General features: G+C 47.0%; 1 protein-coding gene and 1 long non-coding RNA gene across 4 annotated transcripts in view; one reads left to right on the top strand and one right to left on the bottom strand.

Annotated features, from left to right (window-relative positions):
- LOC138492006 (uncharacterized) overlaps positions 1 to 21219 on the top strand; it is a 1139453-nt gene that overhangs the window by 227430 nt on the left and 890804 nt on the right. The gene's annotated exons all lie outside the window — the stretch shown is intronic.
- Positions 12763 to 21219, bottom strand: part of TIA1 (TIA1 cytotoxic granule associated RNA binding protein) — a 169869-nt gene continuing 161412 nt past the window's right edge. For 2 of the 3 annotated variants that reach the window (XM_069618913.1, XM_069618914.1), the window contains exon 13: positions 12763 to 13666. In XM_069618913.1, coding sequence (XP_069475014.1) covers positions 13540 to 13666 — 127 coding nt within the window. In that variant the 3' untranslated portion in view covers positions 12763 to 13539. The remainder of the gene's footprint in view (positions 13667 to 21219) is intronic. The other variant, XM_069618915.1, reaches the window with a different exon arrangement.

Here is a 21219-nt window from a genome sequence, read left to right as displayed (position 1 = left end):
GTGGAGGAAGTGGCAGGTGAATTCCAGGTGATCCAGTGCCTGTTCGGCAGAGCATGCTCTGATCTGCCAATCATCCATATAGGGGTAGACATGAATCCTCCCCTCTCCTGAGGTGCACTGCCACTACTACCATCAATTTGGTGAAGACCCTAGGGCGGAGGTCAATCCGAACGTATTTTCTGTGCTTGAGATGAATTGGCACATGAAAATGAGCATCCTGGAGGTCCAATGACACCACCCAGTCCTGAAGTTGAAGGGCCTGAAGAATCTGAGAAAGGGTAACCATCTTGAACTTGTCCTTCCTGAGGAACTTGTTCATGTTTAAGTCCAGGATGGGTCTCAGTCCTCTGTCCTTTTTGGGGGAAATCAAAAAATACGGGGAGTACCATCCCATGTTCCTCTCTGCAGCAGGTACCGGTTCTAAAGCACCTTTCTCCAGCAGGGTTAGAACTTCCTGTTGTAGGAGCAGGTCTGAAAACTTCAAAGGGTGTCTCCCTGGTGGATTGCTTTGAGGTTGCGTTAGAAAAGGAAGGCAGTAACCTTGGGCTATTATTTCTAGAGCCCAAACATCTGAAGTAATGGCTTGCCATTCTTGCAGATGCTGCGACAGCCTGCCTTCTACAGGTGTTTGTGATGCAAGTCCTCAAAGTGGTTTGTGGCGGTTGCTGCAGCCGCTGATGGCAACAGGGCCATCTTAAGCACTTTGGGGGCCCAGGGCACGGACACCCGTGGGGTCCTCCCTCCAACAGACCAAAGGAATTAAGGGATGTAGGGCCTCATTATGGGTCTGGCGGTAGCTGTGCCTGTAACAAAGGCACAGCTGCAGCCAGACCCATGATTTTACCGGCACCTGCAAATGAGCAAATACTGGGTCAAGCTGAGGTCGGCGGACTCGGTAATTGCCCATTTGCAGGTGCCGGCAATAAGGGACTCCCCCATCTTCATTCGGCCCCATAGGGCTGAATGGAAATGGGGAAGGTGGTAGCACCAGTACCATTAATGACAGTACCGGTGCTACACCCCTGTTCTGCTCGTGGGTGCCGGTACGGCCACCAGGTCAGACCTGGTGGCTGCAAGGGCACCCGTGAGCAGAATTCATAGTATGGCGGTACGGTAGCAATGGAGCCGGTAGCGCTACCGGTACCATTGTTGCCTTACCACCATACTTATAATGAGGCCCATAGAATATCTATTGCGCCACACCCAGTGTCACGATAACAACCCATAGCTTGATATGCTGCCTCAGAGAATATAAGCATGGTAAACGTCCTTTCCGATACCTTACACTCTTCATTCATGTTGCAATCAGTGATAAACAAGTAGCATTTCAAGTGCAACATTAACAGTCTACACAAGGGTACTTGCTTTCAAGCATAGGTACAGCAAACATTTCATCAAAAGCAGCCACGTGTAAGGTATACTAGACATAGTATTGCCCATTTGCGGGTGCCGGCAGGACACACATTATATGACAACGGTACACATAATCCAGAATAGTCTGAGATTAGCTGCCTCAGAGACAGCAAAGGTGCATGGATACAGACGACCAATAGGAAGCAAGGATAAAACTCCACATACCATAGCATAGAGTGGGTGAAGATACCAGGAAGGTGCGTGTATCCAGACAGACTGAGATTAGAAGTGGGACATGGTTTTCAAGCAGCATTGCCATTCGAGAGCAAAGAAACAGGTGGCTGTGGTGTGTAATATATCAATGCTCACTATCATTATAGAGGAAGCAATACTATATATAGCCAGCGAAAGCCTGAATTAGTATTTTTTAAAAATCATACCCTGAGAACGAAATCACTCTGAAGGGCTGACAATATTGAAAGGTTTAGCGACTTGCAATTTTGACAGGAGAGGAAATACAAGATTAAATGAGATACCCAGGATCACACATTAAGAGGTGAAGCTAGGATTCGTACCCACAATTTCTGCTCTATACCAATTTATTTTCTAGTTTTTACCTTGAACTAAAATAATCTCATTTTACAGAAGTGACTTGGAAAATATGAAAATCGCATAACCCAATATAAAAATTTAAAAAAACAAAAACGTTATAGAAACATTATGCAAATGGGAATGATTCTAGATTCATTGGGCCTCATTATAAGTTTGCCGGTCCGGGAACTATGGCACCAGTAAGCTTGACGGTACTGTACTTCCCGGACCAGCAAACTACGAGTTGTGCTCGTGAGTGCCTTTCTGCCCGCCAGGTGAGACCTGGCAGGCAGAAAGGCACCCGCGAGCACAGCATGTCAGATGCACCGGCACTGTTATAAACGGTGCCGGTGCATACAACCTCCCCATTCCCATTCAGCCCTAAGGGGCCGAATTGGAATGGGGCACATCTTTTTCCCAGCGCCCGCAAATGGGCAATTACCGGTTCCGGCAGGACCGTAATGACTCGGTAATTGCCCATTCGCGGGCGCTGGAGAAAGAAAAAAAAGGAATACAGGCACGGATGCCGCCAGTGTTATAACGAGGCCCATTGTCTCCATCATCATGGAAAGTACATAAATACCAGCATACTAATGGATGTGATCTTAAAATCTCAGATAGGTTTCTCTTTTTGTATTGTAAAGCTTTAAATACACCCCAAACACAGGCTTGTGCAATGGTACGTTTTGTTGTCACATAAGCAGACGATGCTGGTAAAAAGCCTGCAATTTGCAATAAGTACGGCCTACATGATAGGAAAGATCAGGTAATTGGCCAAACAATGTCACCAGTATGTGAGAAGAAAACCTTTTCATAGAAGGCAGTACAGTACTGTCAGTGATATAGGATTTGTCCAGGATTACTGTATCGTCTGCTGGCAAAGCCAGGATCCAAGCATGAATGCTTTGGTTCCAGTCTTGAATTTGGATACATAAACAGCTCTAACACGCCTAGGTTTTACAACTCCCCATTTAAACAAATCAATTTCTAGACCATCACCATACTGACACTATGTTAATGTCTATAGCAAACCACTATCTATTGCAGGTACATTGGTGATGACACCTGGAGTGCTATAGAACAAAGTACATATACATGCAGGCTTAACAACTTCATACATTGGAAGCACTGAAATTTGGTATTGTAATCTTGCATGTGCACGCATATCTCTGCAATGAGCGCTTAACACACTGAGCTATCCTCTGAACCATCAGGACACTCTAATGTATCAATATGTATTTCAACATTGGCTATTGCACTTTATCAGTATAATCTCCACAGAAAGGTTAGAATGCAACAGGTGTTGGGCCATGCAAACTATGTATACAGCAGTGAACATAGCATTACAGAGTGAAAAGATCAGAACAATATGTACTGGTCAACAACAGACAGAAAATAGGTTTAGACTTCGCAGCACACCATAGAAAATCCTGATGTGCGATACTCAATTTTGTGGACTTGGGGAAACTGACTTTCAATAAGGCTCCTTCTTGGGGGCCCCCTCCAAGATGGGGGCCTGGGGCAAGTGCCCCTTTCGCCCACCCATAAAGACATCTCTGGATGGCAGAGAGGCTGGAGCTGGCTTTGCACGTTTTGCTCGTCCACCGCGAATGGCCTTTCTTTGGCCCCTTTGACTGGCCATTCCTCTCGTTCTGCCATATGAGTAGTAGTGGATCGTCCCCTCCAAGATTGACTTGTCGTACGAAAAGGTTGGGGTTGCCTGATAGCAGCTCCCAACGACTTGGCAGCTGCTTTTGACGTCTGCAACCTCTCAAGGCTCTCGTCAGCCTTGCTGCCAAAAAGGTGAGACCCGTCAAAGGAAATGTTCAGAAGACAGTTCTGTACGTCTGGTGCAAAACCTGACTTCCGAAACCATGCAAATCTTCCCATTACTGTGCTGGTGGCCATGGACCTGCTCACATTATCAACAGTGCTCAAACCAGATTCAAGGGATTCCTGCATAGCTTCCTTTCCATCTCTAACAATGGCTAGGAATTCTTCCCTTTCTGCCCCTTCTGGTATGTGCTCTGCCGTCATTGCAATGCACTCCCAGAGTGTACGAAAACTTTGCCAATGCACATGTGGAGTTGGCAAATTTTAATGCAATGCTCCCAGGTGAAAATACCTTCCGTGCCCAGCCATCCACACGCTTATCGTCCCTGTCTGGAGGGATAGACAGGTACGCAAGTTTGTTAGAAGCTGTGGCTGCCTGTATGACCAAACTTTCGGGAGTGGGATGTTTAGACAGATAGCCGGCGTCGCTACTGGCAGGGCGGTATTTTGAAGCAAGGGATTTATTCACTGGAGGAATAGAATCCGGAGTCTCCCAATTTTTGGCCACCCTGTTTTGTAAGGTCATATGGAAAGGTAGAATTGGGTTTTCAGTAGGACCATGGTCCAGTATGTCTGTAAGATCATCTTGGACAAATTGGGCTGTAGGTCTGGCCCAACCCAAATAATCTACTACCTTAGTCATTAACTGACGGTATGATGGATTGGCATGTTCACCTGGCTCTGGTGTACCAAATTCATTTTCTGGGGACGTATCAATACCACTTGCATTGTGCAATGATTCAACCAGATCCTTCATCCTGCTTTCCCCTGAAATCAGGCATTCAGAAACATTTGGAGTACCAAATTCAAGCCCAAAAGGTACATTCTCCTCATCAGATTTTTCTTGTTCCTCAAAAATTGAAGTCAAGGAGTTGAAAAACCCCTTCCTATGTAAAGGTTTGAAAAACCTTCTCTGGAGGAGGTGGAGGAGTGCTAATGGGTCCCAAATGCAACATAGGTGTTTTAGCTTTTTCTTTCTCTCGTCCTAGCTGATCTTGTTGAGCTGGAAGTTTCGGCGTCGATAATGTCGACGTAGTACCAGACTTTAACGGCATCAGCTTCGAGGGCGTCGAGGCACTCTTCGAAGACTTGCCCTTTGAGGTATGTTCGGTCTTTTTCGCTCTGCCTCCTAGAAGGTTCTCCATCCTTCCTCCTTCGACCACCCGGGCTCGAGTGCGGGCGAGCGTCGGAGCGATAATGCTCCCGGCCGGCTTCTCAGGAAGGCGCAGACCGAGGCTTCGCTTTCGTGAACACCTCCATTTTTACTCTAAATGCTTCCCACTCTACGGACGATGAATGTTGTGGGACATTTCATCCTTTTTGGGGATTCGTCCAAAGACAAAGTGGAGGGGGACCTGTGGCGTCGTTTTTTTCGATTTATTTTGTCGAAGACGGGCGATGGGAATCGCTTCGGGATCTGGACAGATGCCTCTCGCGTTGAGGAGATTTCTCCTCGCGGGCATTTGACTCGACGCTAGAAGCTTTTCGGTCGGACTTACGACCTACCTGCAATTTTCCCCTCCTCTCTCACAAGGCTTTCCCCGTCATCGCCTGACACTTCCTACAGGCCTCCATGTCGTGGCCTTGTCAAAGGCACCATAAACACTCTCGGTGATCGACATTTGAGCCGCACGACTTGCACTTTTTGAAACCCGATTTCTGGGTCGTGGTCGGCGTCGATGACTAAGACATATTTCCTATTTATTCTTTCTTCACAGAACTCGAGGTGCGTCGAATCTCCGAAGCAACATACACTGCGGAAAAACAGAACTGAGGCCAACAGGCGCTGCGCGTGCTACTTATACACTCGATGACGTCACCCTCGACGGAGGCCTTCGAGGGACCATCGTCTTGACATGAACGCACGGCACCCTCTGCCGAAATTTTTTCCCAAAAGCAGCTGAACTGGATGGAATACATCAAAGATATGGAATACGTTGGAGGACACAATCCACTCGAAGTAAGGTTATCTTACTCACCTGTGAATTGGTTGCGCCTCTTGCCAAATGAAATGCTGTTGGCTTCACTTCACTATTTCTTTCAGAATATTAGTGTGTAGGTTCACCATCTGGGTTTTGCTTTCCCTGCTCTGTTTTATACAGACCCTAAAACAGTCTTCGGTTTATACCTTCCTTTAAGTTGCTGGTATCTCCTTTAAAAAGTATATAGTTTTTACTTACCTTGGGCCATCCTAAAATAAGTTAGAAAGTTATTACTTACCTTAGTCTGTTCCACTGAACTGAAAAGCAACTGTAATAGCATGGAACAAATTACTTACCTGTAACTGTTCTCCAGCATGGGTCTAGCATGGATTTACTTGCTCATGAATATTCCCCCATCAGGCTGGGAATCCTCAGTAAAGAAAAATCAGTTTAAAACTGTCTTTCTCCTAATAACCAATCACTGAACTCTGGGTCATACTTCCCCCCAGCCCCTCCTCTGGCAGTCATCTTCAGATTTGGTAGCGCGTAAAGTGGCAGTAGGACCAAGAGAAGAGCCAAAGAGGGGTAGGTAGGAGGGTTTGCATGTGAATCCATGCCAGACCCATGCTGGAGACAAGTTTCTGACCGTAGTGACCAACTTACCCTTAGTCCCCTTTTCTCTATACTGTATGGGCGTCCATTCCAAGGGACGGGAGACAGAACCCTTTTCACCAAGAAAAAACCTTCCCCTTTAAATTTAGAGGTACGCTGGGGTGCGGCCCAGGGCACATGCGCTGCCCTGACTCTGCCCTCCGGCACCACACCTCAATCCCCATTGACAATAGATTTAATATTGCCTAATGACACCAGTATTATTAGGGGGGAGGTGGTGGGACGTATGGAGGAAAGGGGACTAAGAGTACGTTCGTCACTACGGTGATTAACTTCTAATTACTCTCACGCCCCGCCCCCTTTCCTCCATACTGTATGGGCGATTACAACCGATTGTAGCCCCAGGGTGGAGGAGCAAATAGGTTCCTGAGAACCGCCTGTATGAAAGACGCATCAGATCTAGAGCCAGCATCCAAACAGTAATGGCCAGCGTCCAAACAGTAATGCTTGCAGAAAGCTTAGAGGCCAAAGTGGCCACCCTGTTCATGGCTTGCCAAGGGACATGGCGCTGGAATGCGATGGCCAGTGCCTTGGCACTGACTGCGTGGGCATGCATGTTGACCAGAAGCGGTTTGTGCTGGCCCTCATACACTTCTTTGATGGCAGCGACAACGGAGCAGGATATGGAAGCCTTACAGACACTTCAGTTTAAACTCCAGGGTGTGTCCGTGGGTGAGAGCGTCCAGCAACCAACAGTCAGTGGAGATGGTCTCACACACGCCGACAAAGTTAACCAGCCGGCCTCCCACCCGAGTGCACAGGCCACCCCCCCCCCCCCCGACCGGTTTAATCCTGCCTGGATACCAGCGTTTGCCTGCGAACCCTGGCGGCGGCGTCATCCTCCTCCGTTCTTGGAATAGCCCGTTTGTTTCTTGGACCAAAGCTCGGTAGGGCTGGTGGTAAGAAGTGGAGCCCCTGCCGAAACCCTTGGACGGACCTTGGGACTTGCTGCCTGAGGGCCGAAAGGACAGCCTCTGTTGTTGAAGAGTGCCCAAAGCCCAAGCTGTCTGTGTCTGTCTTCATGGCTTGCAAAGACTCATCCATGGCCTTCCCAAACAGATTGTATCCATCGAAGGGCATGTCCAACACCTTCGACTGAACGTCCGGACGAAAGCTAGTTGCCTTGAGCCAGCCACGACAAAGGCAAACAGTTGCCCATTTGGCAGAACCCTGCATCGGCGATGTCTGTGGCCATCGTGATGGCGTGGTCCGACGCCACCTCACCTTCCTGCAGAATTTCCAGCACCTCGGCCCTCTGGTCGACAAGGAGGAAGTCCAGGAGGGGAGCCATCTTGAACCACAGCTCCCGGTAGTAGCGCGCTACGATGGCGAGGGCGGCCTTGATGGTAGTCGCTGCAGAATAGATGACCCGTCTCATGGCATCTAACTTCTTTCCCTCGCTGTCCGGAGGGGTGGCTGCAGCCGAGGACTTCTTGACCGCCACTGAGTCCAGTGACGGTTGTGCCCGCAAGCACATGGCCGCAGAGTCCAGCACCCTGCATTTCTTTTTAAGGTGATCCCCTTTTCTCCAGGGCCATAGAAGGGTTCTTCATGAGGGACAGACCCTCGTCCATGATGTTATCCAGTAGTGGGACCAATAGGATGGTCTTTCTCTTAGCCTCACAGCGTTGATATAAGAAGCCCCCGCCTTCTCCTCTGGTGTGAGCTGGAAGAGTTCCAAAGCTCTGGAGATCGACTGGAACAAGCTTATCTCATCCAGCTGTGAAGATATAGGCAGTGACGGGAGGTCTAATCCATCCTCCGTTCCAGTGGTTGCCGTGACCGGCATCTCATCCCTCGGAGAGCGTGGCAAAGAGGTGGAGGCTGAACTCTTCTCTTGGAGGCTCCCCTGTTGCCCAGGGCTTGGCCGGCACAGCAAGCGGGGCCACCGGCACGAAGGGCAATCTTGTCCGGATCTCAGTGGTCAGCGTATGCAGGGCTGAGAGGATGTCAACCGAAAGGTCTCTGGGAGGTAGTCGAGGAGGTGGTTGCGGAAAAGACAGCTGGGGCACCGGCTGTGCGTCCAGGTCATCGTCGCCTTGCTGCTCCTCTTCGACGTGTCCTCCCTGTATCGCTTTTGTCAGTGCACTAGTCAAAGGGCCTGTCCCCTACGTTCCCATCCTCCTGGATGGGTTGCAGGCCAGAGATAGACGTACCTTGAAGTGGCAGCACACCTCCCCCCCCCGCCCCCCACCCTGCCCTTTCTTCGCCTCCAGTGGTGAAGGTCTCAAGGGAGATAACAGGCATCTTCTCCAGAGAATTTGCTATGGGCCGGAACGCCATCTCCCTCCAGGGAGGTCTCGCCCTGCATAGCCTCCTCAGCGGCCTTAGAGAGAGAGGCCACCACCGCCCCCCCGCCTCTCCCCCCAATGGAAGGCTGGGCCTTCGCAGGGTGAACCTGGGCCAACACGGTCAGGGCCTGAGCCTTGTTCTGCTTGGCCTTCTCCTTAGGGGGATGGTCCAAACCCAAGCCCCCTTGGCCTTCTCTGGCAGTGCAGACTTGGGCCTCTCCTTGAGCATGCCCGGATGATCCGACTTCCTCTGGGCCAAAGATCCGGAGCATTGACTGGTGCCAGAGGCATTGAACACGCCCTGACCGCCCGCCGCAACGGCACTACTGGTGACAGTGGACTCACACGATGCTTAGCCTCCTGTTGGACCCCCCCCACGGAAGAGGAGCCCTCCAAGGTCTTAGAAGCCTGATCAGCCTTCTTGGAGCTGGGAGAAGCATGCTGCTGGGACCCAGCCAGAGCAGGGGCCTTGGGCCGTAGCCACTCTTTCAGTCGCCTGTGTCAATCCTTCATGTGCGCGAGGACATCTCCTGGCGCCGTATAGAGGCAGTAAAGACTTTCAGCATGCTTGTCGTCCGACAAGCGTTTCCGCGAACCACAGCTGGAGCAGATCCTGAACAAGGGAGCTGAATCCTTCTCCTCCAACATGGTCCAGGCGGTGTAGGCCTGATAATCTTCTGAAAGCCTCCACGAAGAAACTCAACGAAATTCACCCTTGAGAGGTGATGAAGAATCCGACAACGGGTCCCTGTTAATCAGATGGGTTGATCAATTAAGCACAAAGCCCAATTGACCGAAAAATAGAGTAATATTCTTCCAAAAAACGATAAACGCAGTAAAGGCTCGTGAGCTAAACGTGAGGACTCCCAACAATTTAACGTGCAGTAAAAATCTGCAGATGGATGCCAGAGGAGGGGCTTAGGAAGAGGGCAGTCATTGGCTGGGGGCAGTATGACCCAGAGCTCAGTGATTGGTTATTAGGAGAAAGACCGTTCAGAAATTAAACGGATTTCTTCTTTACCGAGAATTCCCAGCCTGACGGGGAATATTCAAGAGCATGTGAATCCATGACAGACCCCATGCTGGAGAATATGTTCCCCCCTATGGTAGAAAAATGCCCATCATGATTGGGGGTAGGAGGTTGGGGTGGGTGCTGGAAACATATCCTGCGCAAAATGCCTGCAGGGTTTGAACCCCGCATTTGGGTTTGGCAGAATGCAGTTAGAAAAAAACCTGCACAGAAAACATTGTACTGCAATCATTGGCACCAATGGTTCAGCATATAATATCACTCTGGTCACTTTAAGCATCAAGGGCACAAACGCAGCAGAATATAGTGGAGCTGCATGGTGTTCCACTAATGGCTGATAAGGTTGCTGACAGCACTTTGTGCTGTAAAATAAAGATCTTGGATGAGGAATCTGTTGGAGACATGAATTCATTCCAACTGAATCTGAAGAGGGAGGAGACTGAAAGAGCATTGTGGTTAGCAGCAACACTTCACATTCTATTACAAAATTCCTACTACATCCCTGTCGCACGCACCTAAGCTAAAACTCCAATCAAGGTGTAATACTCCAGACCATCGGCTATGTTGACACTGCACACCATGTGAATCCAAAACAGACTTCTGGCTGCATACGTACCTACTGTTTTATTTTTTTACTGTGGGTTACCTTGTTGGACGCCCGGATTTATACCTGGCAGGAGCATCTAAATGCTTCCATACTGGAAAACTAATTAACTAATAGTTCAGTTGGGGAGGTATATGAAGGGACAGACAAAGTGCATTTACAGCAAACACGAAGAGGTAAAAGACAACTGCAGCGCTAGTCATGGATTAAGGGGATGCGCTGCCATTTTAGTGGTGTAGAAATGGGCTAGCTGTAAGCAGGAGATTCCTGCAGACATGCAATAACTCGTCCTTACTAATTGTTAGCACCTTTTCAGGATAAGGAAATAAATATTCTAGTTACCTTCTCAAGTTACATAAAAGACATTTTATTAACACTATTAGAAACCTGAGTTTCAAAGTTCCGCAGCAGAGGAATATTGATACATGTGCATACCGATTAAGGTCACCACTATGTACAAATTAAATGCATAGATAACTGATAAAATGCATGCACTCGTGGAGTCAAACTTTGCCAGGTAGTGAATGGAAAAACAAACTTCTGATAACACTATCTTTTTAACTAGGTCCACTTTAAAAGCTGCGTGTCTTTTCTATAACTATTTTAAACAATGCACAATTTAGGCAGAGGAAATAACTAAGTGCCATTTTCCTTCCCTTCTGCACTAAAAAGCTACATTTAAAAAAACATACCCACTGGCAAGGCCCCATCTCCAGGCATTTCAACAGTACACCCAATTTCAACAAGTTTTAAGGGACTAAATGAAGCTGCCCAAAGCTGTGGCGTTATTGCCAAAAACTGCCACAAAGAGGCTCTGAATAAAACTAAAAGCAACTCCCTGGAAAGCCAAGGCAGAATATAAAGAACTCTGATTAACGTAGGAAATGGCATTACACATGAGGTTTTGCTTGCATTGAATATTCTCTTCAGACATGCATTAGACTAAGCAAACAAGTGAATTAGCAACTTTAGAGCAGCATTTGCTGAACTGATTTTTGAAGGGCAAATATTACAATTGGGACAACGGCTGGTTACACCAGATACAGTGTTGGTACTTCACGTTTAAATCAAGATGGACAATAGCTACACCCAGGGAATCTTGCCTGCTGTAATGCACATAAAGCAAGATGACGGAACACTGGCACATATTAAAGTCGCTACTGCTGAATTAGTGTTGCAGTTTTAAGAAAGTTACCAGCCTGCTCCCACAAAGCTTAGCATTAGTCTAATGGCTCAGTCAATATGGGCAGACAATATTAATCGAATTGAGAATCTTTATAGAAATAAGTGATTTACTGACTGCGCTTGGGGGACTGGGCTACAGCAATATAATCAGTTTTCTTTGACAAGAATCCTGCTCTAGAGTTGCCAAGGACAGATCTGCTCACTAAAAAGACAGAACATGCATTTGCAGCACACAGGCATTTGTGCACTTTGTATCAGCTGAGCTATAGAAAAAAAAAAATCATCACCTTGGAGCTGGATTTTAACCAAGGAAAAGGAAATGCGTGAATTTAGAACCTGGGGAAATAAACTATGAAAAATAAAAGGCTTTGCAACACAGCATGGTCTGGTAGCATATCCCTGAAAAGTAAACTACCCAAATGTTCTCTCAACAAATCGAGAAGAGAATGTGCATCATTGGAGTGGTTTACTTGTAAACCAGGAAAGCTAGTAAGTAGTCCATTCATCTGAGAACCGATAGATGCATATTTTTGTTGTGGTGCAAATTTCCATGGAAGGCTTGGGGTGCTACATGTTCCACCCCAATTCGAGCACTAGTATACCTCTCTTCAACAGGCAGAGCATTTGATAGTATAATTTTTATATAGAAAGCCTAGTTAAACACCATTTTCTTCTCTCTTGCTTATCCTCAAAAGACTAAAGATGGTATGACAATACAAGAAGCAAACAACCTTAATCGGCATTAAAACATCGGCATTAAAAGCTCAAGTTTATCTTTTTTGCTCAAGGCATAAAAAAGGACAGGAGGTAGGATTCAGTTCTTTTTGGTCTCATATACAAGCTAGTCAGGATCATTCAAAGATGCCATTGAATTTCTAAGCAATCAAAGAAGCGCCAGCAGCATGTTTTTAAATTCCAATTCTCTGCTGTACCTGTACAAGTTACATCAAACTCAACTTCACGAATAGACACCAATTCCACAACATAAAACATTTTTCAAGCTTCCTTACTAAAAAAAAAAAAGTAGCATACCAAAAACTTCATTATTCCAAAATGAAGATGCTCGATTAACACGCGAGCAAAAAATTCTAAACAGTAAACTGTTGACATACCCTTTTCAACAATGATAACTGAGTTAGTCAATGAACGGTATTAAAATGTTCTAAACGCTATTACCACAATTAGGAAATGGTATAAGTTAACAATTGAATTTAAAACATAGTAGTCCCAAACAGGCTTTTGGACTACCTGTGAAATAATCAAACGTGTTACCACTGAAGATAAAAATTCATCCAGCAAATCCAACAGGGATTTATTTCTTCTAGGCACCTTTTGCAGAACACAAATGATTCCAAGAACGGATCCAAGTGCATGGGTTAAAACGCTGAGTGTCAAATCTTTTCCATGGAACGACAACTTTTAATAACAATAAGGCAAGACAATTAGTTTTGAAAAATGTCTAGATACAAAATGAAAAAGAATACCCTTGAGAAACCTGTCATAACAAAGTGTAGGTGGAGGTTTTTTTTTTTACAATATGCGCTTTCTTTACAAGCTGTGCATGCACTGAAGATTTTCATAAAAAACTGGAACCTTCAGTATTTGCACAATTTTTAGGTTTTTGTACAACAAATCTTTATAATATACAATTTCAAATCAGTAGGAATGTAAACTAAAACCGCGCTACATTAGAGGGGGGGAAGAGTGAAAACTTCAGCATTGTGCAACTTCCTGCCAACATTTCGTTTTTACAAGTGGCAGCCATCCCTGCATTGTTTTTATTTCAAACAAGGACCTTAAACATTACATATCAAAAGAGGAAAAGAAGGCAAAAATTGGCAGAAATGCAGCATCTCGGTTCCTTTTCTTTTGTTTTAAACAATGTGGATGACAAAGTAATTTCATGATTAAAAAAATGAAATTTTGTTTTTAAATAAATACATTGTATCCGACATTTGCAGTGACTTGATTGATACTTTTTCTAAGTAAACAAAAAGGCTTTACAACACTCCCTTGCAGCCTAAAGCCACTGATTCTAGATTCGCAGAGTCCTTTCTCTCATTGAGTTTGGAAACCTGCCATGCGGTATCCAGTCTGGTTTGTCATCATGCTGCCGTTCTGGCCCTGGGTTGGCTGAACGCCGTAATTTGCCCCAATCCAAGCAGCAGAGGAAGGTGGTGTTTGACTGGGAAAAACAAAACGACAGTTTTTAAACAAAGGAAAAAAAACACAAGAAAGTGATTTCCATTATCTGAAACAAAAAGGTCTGTTCTTTATTATAGCCCTTCACGCCAGCTTTCTACTACAGAACAAAATAAACACCTGTAACTACAATTCACCTTCACAATAGTGAGCACTGTACTCTTAGTTCAATGTCCCCTTTCTTACTTTTGGGAGCTCCAGTGGAGCAAGGACATAACCTGAGAACAAGTACAGCAAATGCACGCTTCCACTTTAAAGGAAAAAATGCACGCATGGTGCTCAGCCACACTCCAACACTACCCCACATGCTCTGAAGCCTCGGTCCCTTTATACATTGTGTGGACCGGGCAGACTAGCTATATTTTTTGTTCACCACAACACTTAATTTAGCTCTGAGTCTTCAAAGTGTAAATTGCAGAACAGCAGTAAATAGAAGAATCAGTCCAACCCATCATCATTAAAACATAAATCAAAAATAGTTTAGATAAAAACTTGCGCATGTGAAGCACACAAAAACAAAGTGACATAAGCACACAAAAACAAAGTGACATAAGTAAACATTGTCAATCGATTTCACATCAGAGTTGAATGAGAGCAATTAAAAAAAAAGTTCTAGAACCACTGATACAGCATCATGGATCCTCAACACTAGAAAAGTGATTTGAGTGCAAACACGGCTAAAACAATTAAAATGAAAAACGTGTCAGGGGCTGGCCGGTGCGATAAGTACTAACCTGACTAAGGGAAGTCAAGATTATAAATGGTAAAAACTCACTCCCCTGTACTTTGAAGGCTATATGGAAAACATTTGCTAAGGCAACGGACACATCTTATTTTGCATTCTGTGAGGAAGCACATTACTTCATCCAGGTGTCTAATCACATGCTTAAGCAGCTGCCCGTTTTATTTATTCCTTTGATTAGTATACAAAAGTCACTAAAATATGAAATGGATGACCATCTCAATACCAGTGTCACAAGACGGGCAAAAAATTACCTTCAGCCCATTTCAAGGTAAAAGCTGTGAGGGGGAGAAAATCTAGAGCAAATCAGGTCATCAAAGCTCTGAGCGATTTTCTCAGTTCATATAAAATGTTGAAATCCCCAGCTTTGTTCTATTTGAGTATAGTATGGATATTGAGCCTATATTCATAGGATTAATACATTAAAAAAGGGGGAAGCCCAGCCTGAAATGCCACTTAATATTTTAGTGCTTTTATCAATGCTGGCAGAAGTTTTCCAGAGATGGTTGAAACCCAGTTCAGTCAACATTTTCAAATCATTTAAGCAATTTCCTATTGCTGACCTGGAGATCATTAAAGGAATGGTTTGCCCAAAAATGTTTATTTCAAAAATAGATAGGCAATATAAAAAAAAAAACGATTGCCATTTTTTTTTCCGAAGTCCCCATGTAAAATTTTGAGCAATTGAAGCTCAAATATAGCACATGGGGGCAACCATTTTGTGAAATGGATGCCCACCGCTGTGCTCGCTTCGGCGGCACTAATGAAGGAAAAGCCAGCCAGCAGTAGTAAGCAAAAGCTACCACTGGGTGGCTTTTCCTTCACTGGTGCCAGGACTCGGAGGACGCGGACAGGAGACTACAGGCAGAAAAGCTGCAGCTGCATCTCGGTAAGTGCTATTTTTTTTTTTAAAAAAAATAAGCACTAGCTGCGTTTTTTTTCTACGTTTTCCGGGCTGGAGGAGCCCGGAAAACTTAGAAATAAAACCGCAGCTTTAAAAACGTATTTATGTTTGCGGTCGCTTTTGAAGCAACCACAAACAAATACAAGGTTATTGTGTTTGAAAACGTTTTTAAAGCTGCAGTTTTATTTCTAAGTCTTCCGGGCTCCTCCATCCCGGAAAACGTAGGGAAAAAAACGCAGCTAGTGCTTATTTTAAATTAAAAAAAAAAATAGCACTTACCGAGATGCAGCTGCAGCTTTTCTGCCTGTAGTCTCCGGTCCGCGTCCTCCGAGTCCCGGCATCAATGAAGGAAAAGCCACCCAGTGGTAGCTTTTGTTTACTACAGCTGGCTGGCTTTTCCTTCATTAGTGCCGCAAAAGCCAGCACAGGCGGGCAGCCATTTCACAAAATGGATGCGCCCATGTGCTTGCTTTTTCAATTTGAGCTTGAATTGCTAAAAGTTTTACATAGTGACTTCAAAAAAAAAAATTGCCAATTTTTTTATATTGCCTATCTATTTTTGAAATAAAATTTTTGGGGCGAACCATTCCTTTAATGATTGACCATATACGCCTATTGAGACACAATAAATCAGTGCTTGCATTTGTTGCGGGATGGAGTGGCCACATGGAGAAAAGGGAAAGAAGAAGTTACTTACCTGTAACTGTTCTCCAGCATGGGGCTGGCATGGATTCACATGCTCATGAATATTCCCAATCAGGCTGGAAATCCTCGGTAAATGAAAAAATATATAGTTTAATTTCTGAACTGTTTTTCTTCTAACAACCAATCACTGAGCTCTGGGTCATACTGCCCCCAGCCCTCTACCTTAACCCCCCCCTAGGCAGCCATCTTCAGATTTGGTAGCACGTAAAGTGGCAGTAGGACCAATGGAAGAGCCGCAGAGGGATAGGCGGGAGGGTTTGCATGTGAATCCATGCCAGACCGATGCTTGAGAACAGTTACAGGTAAGTAACTTGCTACCTACTCCAGCATGAGTTCTGGCATGGATTCACATGCTCATGAATAAATGCATAGCAGTAACATGCACAACCATGGAAGGTGGCAAGGCTCAACAAAAGCAATCTCTTACCTCCACACCAGGCTCACCTTCAAGCGAACAGGTTGCGCAGCACTGCTTGGCCGACTCAAGACTCCTCCCTGGAATCCCCTTCAACGCAGTAGAATTTCGTGACGGTGTGCCTCGACCTACACGTAGCGGCTCTGCAGATGTCCAGCAGGGGCACATCAGACAGGAACGCTGTTGTAGCAGCGATCACTCTGGTGTAATGGGCTCTCGGACTGCCCAGCAGCGGTCGGTTGGCCAACCGGTGACAGTGGGTGATACAGCCAGAGTGCCACCTGGAAATGGAAGCATTCCCATAGTTCACAGGACCAAAGTTCACAAAAAGCTGAGAAGTTTTCCGGAAACTCTTTGTGCGGCCCACATAAGACTTCAGCACTCTAGCAACATCAAGCAAGTGCAAAGTGCTTTCAGCCGGCAAAGGCGGCTTCGGAAAAAACAGGTAACCGACTCGTTTAGATGAAAGTGCAACTGCACCTTGGACATGAAAGAGGGCTGCGTACGCAGCACCACCCTCGCCTTGTGGAAATTAAAGTAAGGTGGCTTACAGAATAGGGCCTGGATCTCACCCACTCGTCGTGCGGAGGTGATGGCCACGAGAAAAGCAGTCTTCCACAATAGAAACTTGAGTGGAACAGAATGCATAGGCTCAAACGGGGGTCCCATGAGCCTAGTAAGTACCGCATTGAGCTCCCAAGCCAGGGCCAGAGCCTTCACCGGCGGGAACAAGCGGAATAGTCCCTTGACTAACCGGTGAAACCACAAGGAGGGTCGTCCTGAGGATCTCGTGTAGTAGGAGATAGGAGCCAAATGAACCTTGATAGAGGCGTCCAGCCCCGATCAAGCCAACGACAGCAAATATGGAGGGCCGTGACCCTCGGACGATCGATATTCTGAATGGCACCAAATAGCGAATCTCTTCCATTTGAGTCCGTAGCATTTCAAGATGGAAGACGCTGTGGCCTCAGCAAGTACCTCCTTGCAGTCTGCCGGATGATCGTAAATCCCAAATTCGAATGCTGCAGGAGCCAGGCCTTCAGGTTCAGCGATCCTGGTACGTGGTGCAGAATTGCACCTTCTTCCCTGGCGAGAATATCCACGACCACTGGTAGCTTGACTGGAGGGGACGCAGACATGCCGAGGTCTGGGTACAAGATCTGCCTCTGCCACGCTGGTGCGACAAGGACCATCCAGCAGCGTCTGGGTTGATTAATGACTCAAAGTGGCAATGGAGGGAATGCATACAGAAACAGGCCTTCCCAGGGGAATGAGACTGTGACCCCCCCAGGCTCCCCAGCGGGGGAAGCCTGCTGGCAAACCTCCGGCACTTGGCGTTAGTCGCCGTCGCAAACAGATCAATCTGGGATTGCCCCATTTGAGGTAAAGGTAGTCCACTTCATCCTGTCAAAGCTCCCACGCGTGGCAAGAGTCCCTGCTGAAGGAGCCAACAGTGTTTTTTTTTTACACCTGCCTGGTGAAACAGAACGAGGAACATCCCCTGAGCGACGGCCCAGTGCCATAAATCCTGCGCCTCTAGAGAGCGCTGGGGGGGATCTGGTGCCCCCCCCTGCTTCCAGATGTAAACCATTGTGGTGGTATTGTCCATGAAGACCCTCACCACCTTGCCCTTGAGGGACGGCAGAAACTACTTGAAGCCCCAAAACACCGCCTGTAGCTCCAGGATGTTGACGAGTAACGTCTTCTCCATAAACCACAGGCCTGTGACGTGAAGATGGCCAGTGTGAGCTCACCATCCTTCCAGGGAAGCGTCTGTTGTGACCGTCTCCTGGTACGGGGGTGGGGGGACACTGGAAATGCATGCCTCCAGATAGATTAGGGTTCACACCCCACCAGCTTATCATGCGACGGAACTCCTCGTAAAGCATAATTTTGTTCTGGAAGCCTCCTGACACCTGGACCCAACGGGCATCGGGGAACTCCTGTAATGGGCGTATCCGCAACCTGCAGAGTCAAATGAGGTAAATGCATGACGACATTATGCCGAGAAGAGACTTGATGGCCCTCACAGTGGCGATCTTTAGTGCCAACAGCCATTGCACCTTGCCCAAGATGGCCGCTATCCTCCCCTCAGACAGCGTCGCCAGGCACAACAATGTGTTGAACTGGGATTCCAGGAACAGAGCGTCCTGCGATAGAGTCAAGCAGGATTTAGCATAATTCACAGAGAACCCCCAATTCGTTGCTAGGCAAGATTTCATGCAGTACTCTTTGGGTGCACTACAATAACCTTGACCTCCTGGCAATAGGGACCAAACCTTTGGTACAAGTCTGAACTACACAGGTTGGTAGTGTGGTCGTGCAGCCAGGCTCATATCAAGAGGGGTCAATGTGAGCAGTAATGTGACAGTTTTACAAGTACAGTTATCCAAATAAACACTTACACTACAGGTTTCTTAATAAAACAATTTATTTCACAGTCAGTTATATAAGCCTTCTTCAGAAAGGGAGCAAAACATACAACAAATATATTTCAAACCACATTCAATTTCCCTAAATCAGATGACACCCATTGAGGATGGCACACTGACACTTCCTACACCCTCAGGTGACAAATAGCTTGGACACTGGACATTGATTTATTACTGGTACATTTAGAGAATACTGAAATAGGTGGAAAGGATAGAGCAATAAAACAAAGGTTAACAAATAAATCATAAGCAGGCAAGTACTGTTAAACACCTTCCGAAGCACAAAGTCAGCAGTAAAGAGGAGTCTCTCAGGGAGGCAGTACAATCAATGTTAATTGCACAATATCAAGGGGAGCTGAAGATCTTTGTAGGTAGGTAAATTGTCTTGCACAATGTACTTCTAAATGTTTGTAGAAAAATAGTACACTTGATGGTTCACAGGCACAGGGAGGCTTGTGAGGGGCAAAGCTTTAGCAACTCTGCAAGGTAACCAAGACAGGTCTCAACCGTGAGAAAGTAAGGCTACACAACAAGAGGTACGTTCTTGGACTTTGCGGTACCTCTGATTAGAAGAAACGGTTCCAGCTGGATTCTGTTCCTGTGCAGCGCTGCAGATCCTGTTCCTGACCCTCAGTCGTGGGAAGAGGGAGGATGTCTGGGGACTCCTGATCTGCAATGGGAAGGTCAGCAGCAGCAATGGGCAAACTTCGATTCAGCGGTTCTTCAGTGTTTCAGCAACTCGCATCTGACAGCAAATAGCAATACTGAGGTTCTCGGATACCACTTCAGGCTTTCCTCGCATCTGGGATCCAGCACTCTTGAGGTGGCTCAGGCTTGTCAGTCCTGCATCAGGGAAGTCCAGAGGATCTTCCTGGTGCTCAGGTCCAACTAAAAAGCAACACACAGAATCTGGTGTTCCTCTCACTGGCTCTTCGGTTCCAGCAGCAACTGCAGTGGAAATGCAACCAGCTTCGAAAGGACGTCCAGACGGGCTTACTTTGGAGTTATTGGTCCCACCAACTCAAAAGGGAGAAGTCGTCCTTGCAGGGCTTCTCTAGTCGAGGCAAATTCGGAGCTTCACTACAGCAGCAGGGCTTCACCGGGCAAACCAACGGTCCAGGTTGCGGGAGACATCTCTTCCAAGTTCTTCGTATTCCTTCGTCCAGTGGTCAACTCTGCCTTCCAAGCCAAACAGCCTCGCCCATTTATGCAGGTTTCTCCCATTCATTCCAGCCTACCTGTCAAACACACAGCGGGGTGGCTGTCCCTGCCGAATACAGACAACACCAAGGGCTAGTTTAGATGAAAGTCTGACGGCACCTTGGCCAGGAAAGAGGGATGCGTGGCGGCCACCAGAGAGGGAGCACAGGCTATGGCAGCCTGACTGCAGAGCTCTAGCCATGCCAGGCCGAATAGGGGATTGAGCACCCCCCAGATAACCCCCCCACCCTGAGAAGAACAGACACCAGCCACAGTGAGAGGGGGGGGAACCGCCCCCCCCCCGTGTCTCCCTGTAAAAAAAAAAAATCTAACTCTGGAAGCCTGCACCCCCAAGAACAGGACACTGCCGACTCTGCGTAGTGGGAGTCGGTGTACAGTGCCCAGCCCACAAATCGTTGCCGAGGTAGAGGCGGCCCGGAGTGCGCACACCCCGCCATGCCGTGCGGGAGACAGAACCCATGGAGTCCTGCGCTCCCTCCCTTGCCACCGGGGTTTAAGAGGCAGGAAGAGAAGCAGACGGGGGGGGGGGAGGCAGCCCCCTCACAGCACATGGCCCCAGGAGGAAAACAAGAGATTCCCCCCCCCCCCCCAGCAGATACATAAGTACTGGGGGGGGGGCCTAGAAGGAAGAGCAGCAGGCTGCAGCTCAGAGCGGCCCACTCGCCACCCCCAGCAACGGCAGGAGGGGGTGGAGCCAACTGCGAGCCCGTAACAGGGCCACAGGGGGACAAGACCTTGAGGTGCCGGCGCCCCCCACCCCACCATTGATGTGCACAAGAGAAGTGGAGGCGTGGTGAGCAATGAGAAAACAGGGGGTCCACAGCGAGCTACCTATTGATGTCACTACAGGTTGGAGATTCGGTCTCACATTGGGTGAATGTAGACCATCTTTCTTTAAAGCAAATATCAAAAGATGAGAAAAGGTCGGGATTATAAACCTATATTAGATTTTATTCCATAACACATGATAAATTGGACACCATCAGTCCCATTTCTAAAAACACACAATAGTGCAACAAAGAACGAATGCTGGTTCTGTAGCACAGATGTGAATTTCTCGATGTTCTGCAGTCCTCTCCCAACGAGCCCCTAACAAAAGACGACATCTCCGAAAAGA

This window comes from Ambystoma mexicanum, chromosome 10 (assembly GCF_040938575.1).
Source record: "Ambystoma mexicanum isolate Mex_15411 chromosome 10, UKY_AmexF1_1, whole genome shotgun sequence".
Taxonomy (NCBI): domain Eukaryota; kingdom Metazoa; phylum Chordata; class Amphibia; order Caudata; family Ambystomatidae; genus Ambystoma; species Ambystoma mexicanum.
This window is presented reverse-complemented; position numbering and strand designations above follow the sequence as displayed.